Source organism: Microcaecilia unicolor, chromosome 12, assembly GCF_901765095.1.
Source record: "Microcaecilia unicolor chromosome 12, aMicUni1.1, whole genome shotgun sequence".
Classification (NCBI taxonomy): Eukaryota; Metazoa; Chordata; class Amphibia; order Gymnophiona; family Siphonopidae; genus Microcaecilia; species Microcaecilia unicolor.
In genome coordinates this window covers 98,719,268-98,734,257 of record NC_044042.1, presented here as the reverse complement: position 1 = coordinate 98,734,257, position 14,990 = coordinate 98,719,268, and the positions used below count along the sequence as shown (strand labels likewise).

Below are 14,990 nucleotides of genomic sequence, written 5' to 3'. Positions count from 1 at the left end.
ACAGCCCAGAACTCTTAATGATTTAGAGATGATCTGCAAAGAGGAGTGGACCAAAATTCCTCCTGACATGTGTGCAAACCTCATCATCAACTACAGAAGACGTCTGACCGCTGTGCTTGCCAACAAGGGTTTTGCCACCAAGTATTAGGTCTTGTTTGCCAGAGGGATTAAATACTTATTTCCCTCTGCAGAATGCAAATAAATTCATATACTTTCCACAATGTGATTTTCCGGATTTAATTTGTGATGTGCTATCTCTCACTGTTACCAATAACCTACCCTTCAATTATGGGCTGCTCATGTCTTTGTCAGTGGGCAAACTTACAAAATCAGCAAGGGATCAAATACTTATTTCCACCACTGTATTTTATACTGCTTGTCCCAGAAATAGTGGATTTTCCCCAAGTCCATTTAATAATGGTCTATGGACTTTTCCTTTAGGAAGCTGTCCAAACCTTTTTTAAACTCTGCTAAGCTAACTGCCTTTACCACATTCTCTGGCAATGAATTCCAGAGTTTAATTACACGTTGAGTGAAGAAACTTTTTCTCTGATTTGTTTTAAATTTACTACATTGTAGCTTTATCGCATGCCCCCTAGTCCTAGTATTTTTGGAAAGCGTAAACAGACGCTCCACATCTACCCGTTCAACTCCACTCATTATTTTATAGACCTCTATCATATCTCCCCTCAGCCGTCTTTTCTCCAAGCTGAAGAGCACTAGCTGCTTTAACCTTTCCTCATAGGGAAGTCGTCCCATCCCATTTATCATTTTCGTCGCCCTTCTCTGCACCTTTTCTAATTCCATTATATCTTTTTTGAGATGCGGCGACTAGAAATGAACACAATATTCGAGGTGCGATTACACCATGGAGCAATACAAGGGCATTATAACATCCTCATTTTGTTTTCCATTCCTTTCCTAATAATACCTAACATTCTATTTGCTTTCTTAGCCACAGCAGCACACTGAGCAGAAGGTTTCAACGTATCATCAACGACAACACCCAGATCCCTTTCTTGGTCTGTGACTCCTAACGTGGAACCTTGCATGAAGTACCTATAATTCGGGTTCCTCTTTCCCACATGCATCACTTTGCACTTGCTCACATTAAACGTCATCTGCCATTTAGCCGCCCAGTCTCCCAGTCTCGTAACGTTCTCTATAATTTTTTACAATCCTCCCGCGATTTAACAATTTTGAATAACTTTGTGTCATCAGCAGATTTAATTACCTCACTAGTAACTCCCATCTCTAGATCATTTATAAATATGTTAAAAAGCAGCGGTCCAAGCACAGACCCCTGGGGAACCCCACTAACTACCCTTCTTCATTGAGAATACTGACCATTTAACCCTACTCTCTGTTTTCTATCGTTTAACCAGTTTTTAATCCACAATAGAACACTACCTCCTATCCCATGACTCTCCAATTTCCTCTGGAGTCTTTCATGAGGTACTTTGTCAAACACCTCCTGAAAATCCAGATACACAATATCAACTGGCTCACCTTTATCCACATGTTTGTTCACCCCTTCAAAGAAATGTAGTAGGTTGGTGTGGCAAGATTTCCCTTCACTAAATCCATGTTGACTTGGTCTCATTAATCCATGCTTTTGAATATGCTGTATAATTTTGTTCTTAATAATAGTCTCTACCATTTTGCCCAGCACTGACGTCAGACTCACCGGTCTATAATTTCCCGGATCTCCTCGGGAGCCTTTTTAAAAAATCGGTGTTATATTGGCCACCCTCCAATCTTCTGGTACCACACTCGATTTTAAGGATAAATTACATATTACTAATAGCTCCGCAAGCTCATTTTTCAGTTCTATCAGTACTCTGAGATGAATACCATCTGGTCCAGGAGATTTGCTACTCTTCAGTTTGTAGTACCGCCTATTACATCCTCCAGGTTTACGGAGAATTCATTAAGTTTCTCCAACTTGTCAGCTTCGAATACCATTTCCGGCACTGGTATCACACCCAAATCTTCCTTGGTGAAGACCGAAGCAAAGAATTCATTTAATCTCTCTGCTACAGCTTTGTCTTCCCTGATCGCCCCTTTTACTCCTCGGTCATCTAGTGGTCCAACCGATTCTTTTGCCAGCTTCCTGCATTTAATATACCTAAAAAAAATTTTTACTATGTGTTTTTGCCTCCAACGCAATCTTTTTTTCGAAGTCCCTCTTAGCCTTCCTTATCAGCACTTTGCATTTGACTTGACATTCCTTATGCTGTTTCTTATTATTTTCAGTCGGCACCTTCTTCCATTTTCTGAAGGATTTTCTTTTAGCTCTAATAGCTTCCTTCACCTCACTTTTTAACCACGCTGGCTGTCGTTTGGTGTTCTGTTCTCCTTTTTTAATACGCAGAATATATTTGGCCTGTACTTCCAGGATGGTGTTTTTGAACAGCATCCACACCTGATGTAAATTTTTGACCCTTGAAACGCTCCTCTAAGTTTTCTTTTCACCGTTCTTCTCATTTTATCTTAGTCTCCTTTTTTAAAGTTAAACGCTAATGTATTTGATTTCCTATGTATACTTACTTCAAAGCTAATATCAAATCTGATCATATTATGATCACTGTTATCAAGCGACCCCAGCACCATTACCTCCAACACCAGATCATGCGCTCCACTAAGGACTAGGTCTAGAATTTTTCCTTCTCTCGTCGTCTGCTGTACCAGCTGCTCCATAAAGCTGTCCTTGATTTCATTAAGGAATTTTACCTCTCTAGCATGCCCCGATGTTACATTTACCCAGTCAATATCGGGGTAATTGAAACCCCCCCATTATTATTGTGTTGCCCAGTTTGTTTGCATCCCTAATTTCCTTTAACATTTCTGCATCCGTCTGTTCATCCTGGCCAGGCGGACTGTAGTACACTCCTATCACTATCATTTTCCCCTTTACATGTGGAATTTCGATCCACAGTGATTCCAAGAAGTGTTTTGTTTCCTACAGAATTTTCAATCTATTTGATTCAAGGCTTTCGTTAATGTACGATGCTACCCCTCCACCAATTCGATCCACCCATAGGCGGTCGGTGGCCCAACTGTTTGGGGAGGCTAAAGGGGGTGGGGTTGGGGTGGGGTTAGGGGTGGGGCCAGGGGCAGAGCTTACATCCATGATTGTCTGACAACACAGAAAAAAAATAAGTAAAAATAAAATAGTCACAATACCTTTTATTACATTTAGATATTAGATATGTATCATATATCAAAGAATAAAGTGGTTGCTCAAAGCATATACTAACCACAATCGCTCAACTGCAAAACACTATGCACAAATTTGTGCAAAAACACTCAGAACCTTACTGTACCATAGATATTACACTGGGCAGACCTAATACACCAATATACCACCATATGGAAAATGCAGACCGTCAACAATATGAAACAAGGGATCAAGGTATACACAAAAAATGGCACATGTAAGTTTATCTTGTTGGGCAGACTGGGTGGACCGTGCAGGTCTTTTTCTGCCGCCATCTACTATGTTATAATATCACAATTCTCATGTAGAGCCACAAAACATCCTTTTAGGGTGGATAGTGTTCACAATGAGCTCCTTTTATTAACGACCATATGTAGATCCTTCAAGAGGTAGTGTGTCATGATTTAGGCTCTACACCCTTTTTGATGTTTTGGTGCCACCTCAGTAAGGCCAACACACAATCTCTCCACTGCAAAACACTATACACAAACTTGTGCAAAAACACACTCATAACCTTACCAAACCATTGTGGATCTCAGCCAGTTTTCATACACGTCCGTCGCATGGTAGAAAAGGATCTCACACAGGTAGCTGTGCCAACAGGAAGGGTAAGTGCCAGTTTCAAAAGGTTTGTAAAATTTCAAGCACTTACCAACACTAAACCACATACACAGCTATGGAGCAATTCAACGTCAGATCCTCCAAAATATTCTAAAACTATGTCTGATGTTATGACAAACTAAAATTAAATTAAAGTGTTGATGTCATCTCAGTAAGGCCAACACACAATCCCTCACTTGTGCAAAAACACACTCGGAACCTTACTGTACCATAGCAGCACTAACTCAGAGGACTCAAAGAGCAACAATGTCATGCATGATAAGTCAGTACTGTAAATATTACACTGGGCGGACCCTAATACACCAGTACACTACCCAACAAGAAAACAGAACAAACAGGACTGCACAGAATAGCATATGCAAAACACAGACCGTCAACAATATGAAACAAGGGACCACAGATCAGTAATAGAGATATGAAGGCAAAAAAAAACCTGAACTGGAAACCTCATGAAGTCAGACTCTGCATACAGCAATACTATAAATACAGAAACAAACCCAAAAGATCATAAGTACATAAGTAATGCCACACTGGGAAAAGACCAAGGGTCCATCGAGCCCAGCTTCCTGTCCACGACAGCGGCCAATCCAGGCCAAGGGCACCTGGCAAACTTCCCAAACATACAAACATTCTATACATGTTATTCCTGGAATTGTGGATTTCTCCCAAGTCCATTTAGTAGTGGTTTATGGACTTGTCCTTTAGGAAACCGTCTAACCCCTTTTTAAACTCTGCCAAGCTAACCGCCTTCACCACGTTCTCCGGCAACGAATTCCAGAGTTTAATTATGCGTTGGATGAAGAAAAATCTTCTCTGATTTGTTTTAAATTTACTACACTGTAGTTTCATCACATGCCCCCTAGTCCTAGATTTGTACCTGCCTTTTTCAGGGCACAGACCGTACAAGTCTGCCCAGCAGTATTTTTCGCCTCCCATCACCGGCTGTGGCACAGACCGTATAAGTCTGCCCTCCACTATCCTCGCCTCCCAACCACCAACCCCTCTTCCCCCACCTGCTCCGCCATCCTAGAAAGAAAGAAGACCTAGAAAGAGTCCCCCATGCCTCTATTCTTCTCCCTATGATCAGAAATTTGCCCCATTTCCCTATTCCCCCTCCCCTCCCCCCATGACCACAATTGTCCCTCTGTCTCTGTGACCCTAATCTCCTGCATGCCCTACTCTGGGGCCAGTATCGCTCCCTCTCAATTCCCACCATCCCTTCATAATCCAGTATTTCTCCCTCCTGTGTCCAGTGTCTCCCCCCCCCCCCCCCATCTTTTCCATCCAGCATTGTTTCCCTCCCCCCAGTTGTCTCTCTACTGTCACTCTCTGTATCTTTTTTCTCTCTCCCCTCCCCTACTCCTCCTGAATTCAGCACCTCTTCCTGTCTCTACCTCTCCCCTACTAGGGTTACCATACGTCCGGATTTCCCCGGACATGTCCTCTTTTTGAGGGCATGTCCGGGGCGTCCGGCGGATTTTGCCCGCGCCCACGTTTGTCCGGATTTCTGGACAAACGTGGGCGCGGGTGCGAGCAGGCGCGTGTGATCGGCGCCGTGGGTCTGGTGACCTGGTCTCCCGTCCCCTCCCCTTCCTTACCATGTTCCCTGGTGGTCTAGTGACGTCTTCGGGGCAGGAAAGAGCCCCCTCTTTCCTGCCCGGAGCGCTGCCTCCCCTGTCTATCATCTTTCTCGGTCTGGCTGGGGATTCAAAATGGCCGCCGAGAGTTGAACTCTCGCGAGGCCGCTTCAACTCTCGGTGGCCATTTTTAATCCCCAGCCATACCGAGGAGGATGCAGCAGGCAAGGGCAGGCAGCGCTCCGGGCAGGAAAGAGGGGGCTCTTTCCTGCCCCGAAGAGAAGACTCTACTAGACCACCAGTAAGTGAGGGGGGGGTATGTGATGGGGGGGAGGGGACTATGTGACGGGGGGGGGGAATAGGGGCGGAACCCGGACCTGAAGGGGGCGTGGCGGGGGCGGGACATGAGGCGTGGCGGGGGCGGGGTAGGGGGTGTGACATGTGTCCTCTTTTTCAGAGGACACAAAATGGTAACCCTATCCCCTACTCTAGGGCCAGTAGCTGTCCCTCTCTCTTCCATTCCATCCAGCATCTTTCCCTGTCTCTTCTCCTCCTCTCCCAGTTCAGCCTCTTTGCCTGTTCCTTCCCCACTCATCAAAGCAGCACCTTTATATTTTCCTCCTCCTACCTGTCCCCTACCCAGGACAATCGGAGCAGCACCTTAATCAGCTCTGGGTGGGATCTCTCCCAAAGGTTCAGTCAGTGAGCGCTCTTAAGTTCTGCTTCTTCCCTCCACCCTACTTTAGTCCTCCTCCTTCCCTCCTCCCCCTTCCAGTCTCTCCCTGTATTAGTCTGGCTCCTTTTCTTCTGCCCTTTCCAGTCTCTTTCTCTTAGTTTCACTCTTTCCCTCCCCTCCCCAAAGAAGCAGTTTGAATCCGATTCTTGCCTTGATGTCTTTCTACTGTGGTCTGCAATTTTTATTTATTTATTTGTTTGTTTGTTTGTTTGATTGATGCATTTATATCCCACATTTCCCACCTATTTGCAGGCTCAATGTAGCTTACAAAGTACTGTAATGGCGTTTGCCATTTCGGTTGATAAATACAAGATTGTGTTGTGGTCAAATGAGGTAGAAGTGAATCAGGTGTGGTTATCCCACACCAGAGTACTATAAGGTTGTATACTGGGGGAGTTACATAGATGACATTTTTGTTACAGAATACTACTGGCTGAGTTACTCCAATTTTTGGAAGAACTTAATGGATGTTATCCTACCATCAAGTTTGACTGTAATTTCTATTATGAACATTTCAATTTTCTAGATGTGTAGATTAAAAAAGAAGGCAGTTACCTGAGCACGGAAGTTTATTCCAAACCCACAGATAGAAAATGATCATAGCAGGTCTGCCTTGGGAAGGGAACTCACTCGACCTTCTTTCTATGATGACGTGTCCCACCCTCGCGGAAGCAGGAAATTGCGTCAGCTGACACGTGACGCATCAGAGGAGGAAGGCTGAGTCCCCGAAGCAGGCCTGCTATAATTGCTAGAATGGAGACTGTACAGTCCGTGGCGCTAAACTAGTCGAAGTTGGGATAAGAGAGAACAACAGGACGGGAGTCCCGGAGCCAGCTGTCACCCAGTGCAGAAACCCGAAGGTGGTGGTAACAGCTCCTGCGGACTGCAGCAGCTAATTCTTCTTTCCTGTGCTGTGCTGCATGCATGGTGCTCCTATACCCCAGCTACCTTTGGTGAGGCTTGTCGGGTCTGCTTTGGCTGGGGAGGCTGAGCCTCCCCAAGCCTGTTATACCGGATGCCTATGGATCCACCCTATCACTACGATATAATTTGTACCCCGGTATAACAGTGTCCCACTGGTTATCCTCCTTCCACCAGGTCTCAGAGATGCCTATTATATCTAATTTTTCATTTAGTGCAATATTAAATATAATAGGCATCTCTGAGACCTGGTGGAAGGAGGATAACCCGTGGGACACTGTCATACCGGGGTACAAATTATATCGTAGTGATAGGGTGGATCGAATTGGTGGAGGGGTAGCATTGTATCCTATTTCCTGCCTGCTGACATCACCCAGCCCCAGAACCCTGACTGGCTACAACAACGATCTCCATTCCAGCTCCAGATTTAGTCCTTTAGGCACTACCATATTAAGTTTAAAGATCCACTGTTGTTTCTTATAGTTAAGCACCGAGTCTAATGAACCTCCCTCCCTCCCTCCCCACTCTGATGTATTCAATGATTTGCCATTTAATGTCCGTGACTTCACGTTTTAAAGATACCCAGTGTGTTACCAACGGGGCTTGCCTATTTTGGGTAACGATCCATGACTTGTGCTCCGTCAACCTGACTCTGATAGAGCTACTAGTCCTACCCGTATATATAAGATTGAAGGGATTGCACATATAAGATTGGCCCGGTTGGTGATCCAACACACTGCCTCCGGTCCCGGCGCCGATTCAAAATGGCCTCCGAGAGTGACCTTGCAAGACTTCTGTGGAAGTCTTGGGAGGCCGCCGCTTGAACTGTTGGTGGCCATTTTGAATCAGCGCTGGGACCGGAGGCAGCAAGAGACAGTCTGCAGCCACTCCGGCCAGGAAAGAGGGGGCTCTTTCCTACCCCGAAGAGGTCACTAGACCACCAGGGCAGTACAGTAAGGGGAAGGGAGGATAGGACATGCCTAGGCCAGCCTGCCCCTTTGTCCGCAAATCCGGGTAAACGAGCAGGTTGGCAAAACCCGCACAGTTGCCCAGCCGTGTCCTCAAAAAGAGGACATATGGTAACCCTATAACTTAGCAGCTCTCCATCTCTACCCATTAAGCCTCTCCATTCAAAACATGTGCTTGCATAGTCCTCATTCTCACTCACAAACTATCACTCTATCATACCCACAGTAAGGCTCTGCACTTTTCTCTGCTGCTCTTGGAGAGGTAGATGATGGGGGGGGGGGGGGGGGAGGCACAAATATGTTTGCCTAGGGCCCAATATAGTGTTAATCCAGCCCTGCGTTTATCCAGACTTTACATTCACATGGTATTGCTTTTTAAACCCAAAGGCGAATCCTAAGGGTGGCTGAACAATTAGGTATAAACTGTGTTGTTTTTGACTTTACTTGTTTTGGTCTGCTTTGGGTCCTACAGATCTGTACATCTGCTGTCTAGAATTTTGGAAGGTGGAAATGAGGAAATAAAATTAAGATTTGGATGCACTCAGTATAAGTTGTTGTTTACTTTGGCACACTCCTCCCCAGGAACTCTGTTCATTGGGTAAATTTCTCTTATCTGTACCCTTCTCCTCTACTGCCAACTCCGTTCCTTTTATCTTGCTGCACCATACGCCTGAAATAAACTTCCTGAGTTAGTACGTCAAGCTCCATCTCTGGCCGTCTTCAAATCTAGGCTAAAAGCCCACCTTTTTCAGGCTGCTTTTAACTCCTAATCCCTATTCACTTGTTCAGTACCCATGTCTGATGTATCATTCCCACCTTAAGTAACTCTCTAATCCCTTATTTGTCCTGTTTGTCTGGCCTAATTAGATGGAAAGCTCTGTTGAGCAGGGACTGTCTCTTCATGTCCAGCATACAGCTGTAGAAATGATAAGTAGTAGTAGCAGCAGTATGGATGCTTGTGTGCATGTGATAATGGTTGAATAACTAACTACCTATACTTATGGCTATATTTTCTGAGCATTATTAAAAGACAGACTTGTAAATGCCCGGTTGGGTTTATATGCTAATCTCAACTTTGTTAAATGTTTCAGACATATCCATCTCCTTGCTCCCATGATATTACTGAATTCTATTATTCTGTCTCACTGTATTTTCAAATGTAAGCCACATTGAACCTCAGTTTGCATGGGATAATGTGGGCTATAAATGTAAAAAAGAAATTCTTTATCCTCCACCTTTTAAGACACTGCCTATCCAGCTGGATGGTGATGGCACAAGGAAAGCAAGTTTGGTCCAGTGAAAACTAACGCAAAATAACCTGTTCCTTAGCTGGGCCCTAGTATTATCATATTAAAAATGCGACCATACCATGCCTCTGTGGTTTTGTTCCACTAATAAGTTAAACAATTAACTGGCTTTCTTGAAAGGATCTAGGCAGTGGTGTGCAAGTAAATTTTTAACAACAGGCTCTCTCCCCAGTCCACCTCTGTGTGCCCCCATCTACCTCTGCGCCCCCCCCCCCCCCCCCAACTTGCAGAGCTGGCTATACCCAGGGAGAGAGCCTGGGCGGGGCAATGCATTACTCTCTCCGGGAAAAAAAAATTAAATGCTCCCGGGTTCCAATCTAATTCATGTTTAATTTGGGATAAAATGTCATAAATAAGTAAATAGAAACTGTGAATGTTGAGCACCTGATTCCCAAAACATGATGTCTGTTTTAGAAGCCCTTTACCAGGAGAAAAAAAAAATCTCTGCACCAATATAACAGGGTTAGGGTGTCCCTATAACCAGCCCCTCTAAATGACACACAGATTACAATATATAACAAATTACTACTCTACCTATGAAAAGTTATTCCCTTATTATACTTCCTCTGTGTACATCCCTATGCACAAGCCAGCAGCATTTTTAAAAATTTCACTTTTTTTGTTTTTACAGTATCCTCCCCACCCCACCTCACCTACCTATTACAAACTTCCTCCCCGCTCCCCCGAGCCAAAGGGTCCCAATCCTAGCGCATACCTGAAGGCAGCGTCCCTGGTGGTCTTGTGGATTCTTCGGGGCAGGAAAGATCCCCCGTCTTTCCTGCCCGCTGCTGGCACTGACCCTCCTTCAGCCACTTCTTCTTTAAAATGGCTGCCGAGACTTTCAAGGGCAGCCTCGCAAGACTTCAGCAAAAGTCTTGCGAGGTCAGCCCTGGAAGTCTCAGCAGCCATTTTTAAAGAGTTGATGCGGCTGTAGGAGGGTCAGCGCCAGCAGCGGGCAGGAAAGATGGGGGATCTTTCCTACTCCGTAAGACTCCACTAGACCACCAGTGATGCTGCCTTCAGGTTTGTGCTGGGCAGTGCTTTTTTGTAGATAAAAAGGTACCAGTACTCAGTATGGGTGGGATCACCAGAAAATATATGGTAGCCACACCCACAGTAGCAACATCCCTTATACCAGCCATGGTGTATATATACAGGTATCATTGAAAATACTGTACCAGTATAGGAGAAAAAAATAACTTGTGATTTTTTTTCATTATAAATATTTTCTGTAAGCTGTTACAGCTCCAGTATACCCGGTGCAAAATAAGACAGCAGATGTGTTCAATTCTGGTCGCCGCATCTCAAGAAAGATATAGTAGAATTGGAAAAGGTGCAGCGAAGGGCGACTAAAATGATAGCGGGGATGGGACAACTTCCCTATGAAGAAAGACTAAGGAGGCTAGGGCTATTCAGCTTGGAGAAGAGACGGCTGAGGGGAGACATGATAGAGGTATATAAAATAATGAGTGGAGTGGAACAGGTGGATGTGAAGCGTCTGTTCACGCTTTCCAAAAATACTAGGACTAGGGGGCATGCGATTAAACTACAGTGTAGTAAATTTAAAACAAATCGGAGAAAATCTTTCTTCATCCAACGTGTAATTAAACTCTGGAATTCATTGCCAGAAAATGTGGTGAAGGCGGTTAGCTTAGCAGAGTTTAAAAAGGGGTTGGACGGTTTCCTAAAGGACAAGTCCATAAACCGCTACTAAACGGACTTGGAAAAATCCCAAATCCCAGGAATAACGTATAGAATGTTTGTACGTTTGGGAAGCTTGCCAGGTGCCCTTGGCCTGGATTGGCCGCTGTCGTGGACAAGATGCTGGGCTCGATGGACCCTTGGTCTTTTCCCAGTATGGCATTACTTATGTAAATTCTCAAACTGGACATATTCCAGACAATAAAATGAAAACAAAATGATTTTTTTTCTACCTTTCTTGTCTGGTGACATTGTTTTTCTGATCATGCTGGTCCCAGTATCTGATCCTGCTGCTCTTTATCTTAACTCCATTTCCAGGGCTTCCTTTCCATACATTTCTTTACTTTCCTCCTTTCTTCTTCGTTTCTTGCCCTACATCCATAGGTAAAAGCTGGGTCCTCCGCGGATTAGACTGGAGGAGGTATAGAGTGGATCCAGCTTTTGCCTATTAAAAAAGGCCTGTTTCTGTCAGAAATGAAACGGGCACTAGCAAAGTTTTCCTCTGAGTGTATGTTTGAGAGAGATTGTGTGTGTGTGAGAGATGGAGTGTGTGTGTCAGAGAGAGAATGAGAGAGACAGAGTGTGTGTGTGTTTGTGTGTGAGAGAGAGTGTGTGAGAGACAGTGTCTGTGTATGAGAGACTGTGTGTGTGTGACAGAGAGATAGAGTGTGTCAGAGAGAGTGTATGTGAGAGACAGAGAGTGAATATGTGCCCCCACCTCCCTTTATGGTCTGAGGACCCCCTTCCACCCCACCTCTCTGGTCTGAGGACCTCCCTCACCCCGCCCCCCTCCAGCCACCCATGTCCAGCGACCCTCTCTCCCCTGCTCCCCCTGCAGCCACCCATGTCCAGCGAACGACCTCTCTCCCCTGCCCCCCCTTCAGCCATCCATGTGCAGCGACCCTCCTGTCCCGTGCTGGCAAAGTGGGATGAAGTGGTGTGTGGCTTTGAGGGTGGTTATTGTTGCAGAGATGATATAGAGTGAGAGAGAGAGAGAGAGATTGAGTGTGCATCTATCCTTGTGCATCTTCTGTGGTTTTGGGGGGGAGGGGGGCGTGTGAAAGATCATGTGTGTCACGGAACTACATTTTGTCTGTCTGTGTCACAGAGACAGTTTGTGTGTGTGTGTGTGTGTGTGTGTGTGTGTGTGTGTGTGTGTGTGTGTGTGTGTGTGAAAGTGACTTAGGGTGGGGTGGATTTGGAGGTTGGGGGTGAGTGTCTGTGTTTTTTGTGATATTGTGTGTGTCTCACAGTGTGTGTATTGAAGTGATGTTTGGCTTTGAGTGTGCTTATTGTTGAAGGGGTGATATATATATATATATAGAGAGAGAGTGAGTGAGTGAGTTTTTCTCCTCTTTTCTCTTTCCCTTATCTCTGTCAGTATGCATCTCCTTCCTCTTTCTTCCTTCCCCTCCATCCATATGCATTTCCTTCCTCTCTCTGCCCTCTCATCCATCCATATCCAGCTTTTTTCCTCTCCCCCCTCCATGATCCTTGTCCAGCATTTCTCCTCTCCTCCAGCCATGCTCATCTCACTTCCCCTCTCTTCCCTCCCCATCCGTCCAGCATTTCAACTCTCTCCCCTCCATCCGTGTCCAGAATTTCTCCTCTCTCCCCTAAATCCATGTTCATCTCACTTCCTCTCTCTTCTCTCCCTTCCATCCATGTCCAGCATTTCTCCTCTCTCCCTTCCCCTCCATCCGTGTGCATCTCCTTCCTCTGTCTTTCCTTTCCTCCAACATTTCTCCTCTCTTCCCTGGCCTACACTCCATCCATGTCCAGCATTTCTCCTCTCTCCCTTCCCCACCGTCCATGTGCATCGCCTTACTGTCTTTCCTCTATTCCATCCATGTCCAGCAACTCTCCTTTCTCCCCTGTCCTCCCCTCCCATCCAGGGGCGTATCTGGACTCCGGCGGTGGGGGGGGCCAGAGGGAGGGGGCACATTTTACCCCCCCCCCTCCACCATTGCCAGACCCCCCTGCCACCAACGACTCTCTCCGCCCCCCCTCCCGCCGCCAACCCTCCCCCGCTGCCGTTGCTTACCTTTGCTGGCGGGGGACCCCAACCCCCGCCAGCCGAGGTCCGCTTCCACCTGCCACTGCCTTTAAAAATATTTCTTCAGCTGGCGGGAGACACTAACCCCCACCAGCTGACCTGAGGTCTTTAAAGTTCTTCTTCATCCTCCATGGCCGTGCTGCTGTTGAAAACTGTTGAATCCAGTTCGGAGTCTGACATCGCAGCACGTTGTACTTGCAGGACGCTCCTGCATGTACAATGTGCTGCGACATCAGACTCCGAACTGGATTCAACAGCTTTCAACAGCAGCACGGAGGCCGAAGAAGAACTTTAAAGACCTCGGGTCGGCTGGCGGGAGTTGGGGTCCCCCGCCAGCTGAAGAAATATTTTTAAAGGCAAATACATTAAAAAAAATCTTTTTATCCGCCACCTTTTAAGGCACTGCCTATCCAACAGGAACAGTTTTAGACTTTTTACAGATGGGCCACGCATAATCAGTCCGTTATTTCTACTAATCCTTTGCTATTGTTTTGGGTGAACTAAAATGCCGGCGAGCTCCGCCTACTGGATTCAGCCCTCATAATGGGCTAGATAGGCTCATGCCGTCTCCTCTGTCAACCTCCTTAGGCTGTCAGTATATTGCAGACTGAATGTAAACATGTGAACACAGCAGTGGGAGCAGAGCAGGGACAGACTAAGACAGTCCCAGTTTAACCGTATTTCACCAACAATCTCCAGTTGTTCTTTGAAAAGCAGTAACTAACATCCCTGCATACAGAGGGGGGCAAAACCAAGCCTGGATCAGCCCGTCTGGAAAAAATGGAACCAATTGGTTCCAAGTAGGAACCTCATACCCAAGTGAAACATATTCTGACGGATTCTATGTATTGTGCCTAGTGTTCCGCGCCGAAATCTAAGTGTATTCCATAACAATGCGCGTAACTTAATCGGCTTAACAAGGCAATCGGCGTAATGAGCACTAATTGGCAATAATTAGAATTTACACGCATAACTCGCTAAGCGTATGCTGTAATGAAAGGCACCTAAATTCTAAAGCACGCAGTTCAAAAGGGGCGTGGCTAAGGGTAGGGAAATGAGCAACATGGTCGTTCCCAAATTTAGGCACATTGTTATAGAATATGACCCAGCTCACATAGATCTATGCACAGGGAATTACGCCACTTTTTCTTTGGTGTAAATGGACACGTGTCGTTTTAAGTGCTATTCTATATACCGCGCCTAAATCATAGAATATGCTTAGGCGGAAATGATTTCTGCTCAGGTTTTCCGGGCGCCATATACAGAATCTTAGCAGAAGGCTGACAGTGTCTCCTGTTTTGTGCACACAGCTACCTGAAGAGATTCAAGGAGATGAAGCTGAAGGTTCTGCAGCGCTGGAGCCGCCAGATCCTGAAGGGCCTGCACTTCCTGCACACCCGCTCTCCTCCCATTATTCACCGTGACCTCAAGTGTGACAACATTTTCATCACTGGGCCCACGGGATCAGTGAAGATCGGAGACCTTGGCTTAGCCACACTCAAGAGTGCCTCTTTTGCCAAGAGTGTGATAGGTAGAGTATATATAATAATATTAAATGTGGGTTATATAATATTGATAGTTGCGATATTGTAAATATAACATTGTAGGTGGGTCTGATATACAAAATACTGCATCAAAGCTTCATAATCCAGTAAGCAGTTTTAGTATCAATAGCAGGGGCTGACTGATCATTCGGGCAACCGGGCAGTGCCTGAGGGTCCAGAGGCTGTGCCCAGTTGCCCACCACCACACACTACAGCCTCCATGAGGCCCTGGTGGTCTAGTGGCCGCTGCCACTATTCTCCTTGGTTGCACTTCAGTGTTTACAAAATGGCTGCCAAGATTGGTAGTCTTGGCAACCATTTTGAAAACATGGCGCCGTG

General features: G+C 45.8%; 1 protein-coding gene across 1 annotated transcript in view; it reads left to right on the top strand.

Moving 5' to 3' along the window:
- WNK4 (WNK lysine deficient protein kinase 4) overlaps positions 1–14,990 on the top strand; it is a 443,184-nt gene that overhangs the window by 257,222 nt on the left and 170,972 nt on the right. The window contains exon 4 of the mRNA XM_030220935.1: positions 14,418–14,638. Coding sequence (XP_030076795.1) covers positions 14,418–14,638 — 221 coding nt within the window. The remainder of the gene's footprint in view (positions 1–14,417; positions 14,639–14,990) is intronic.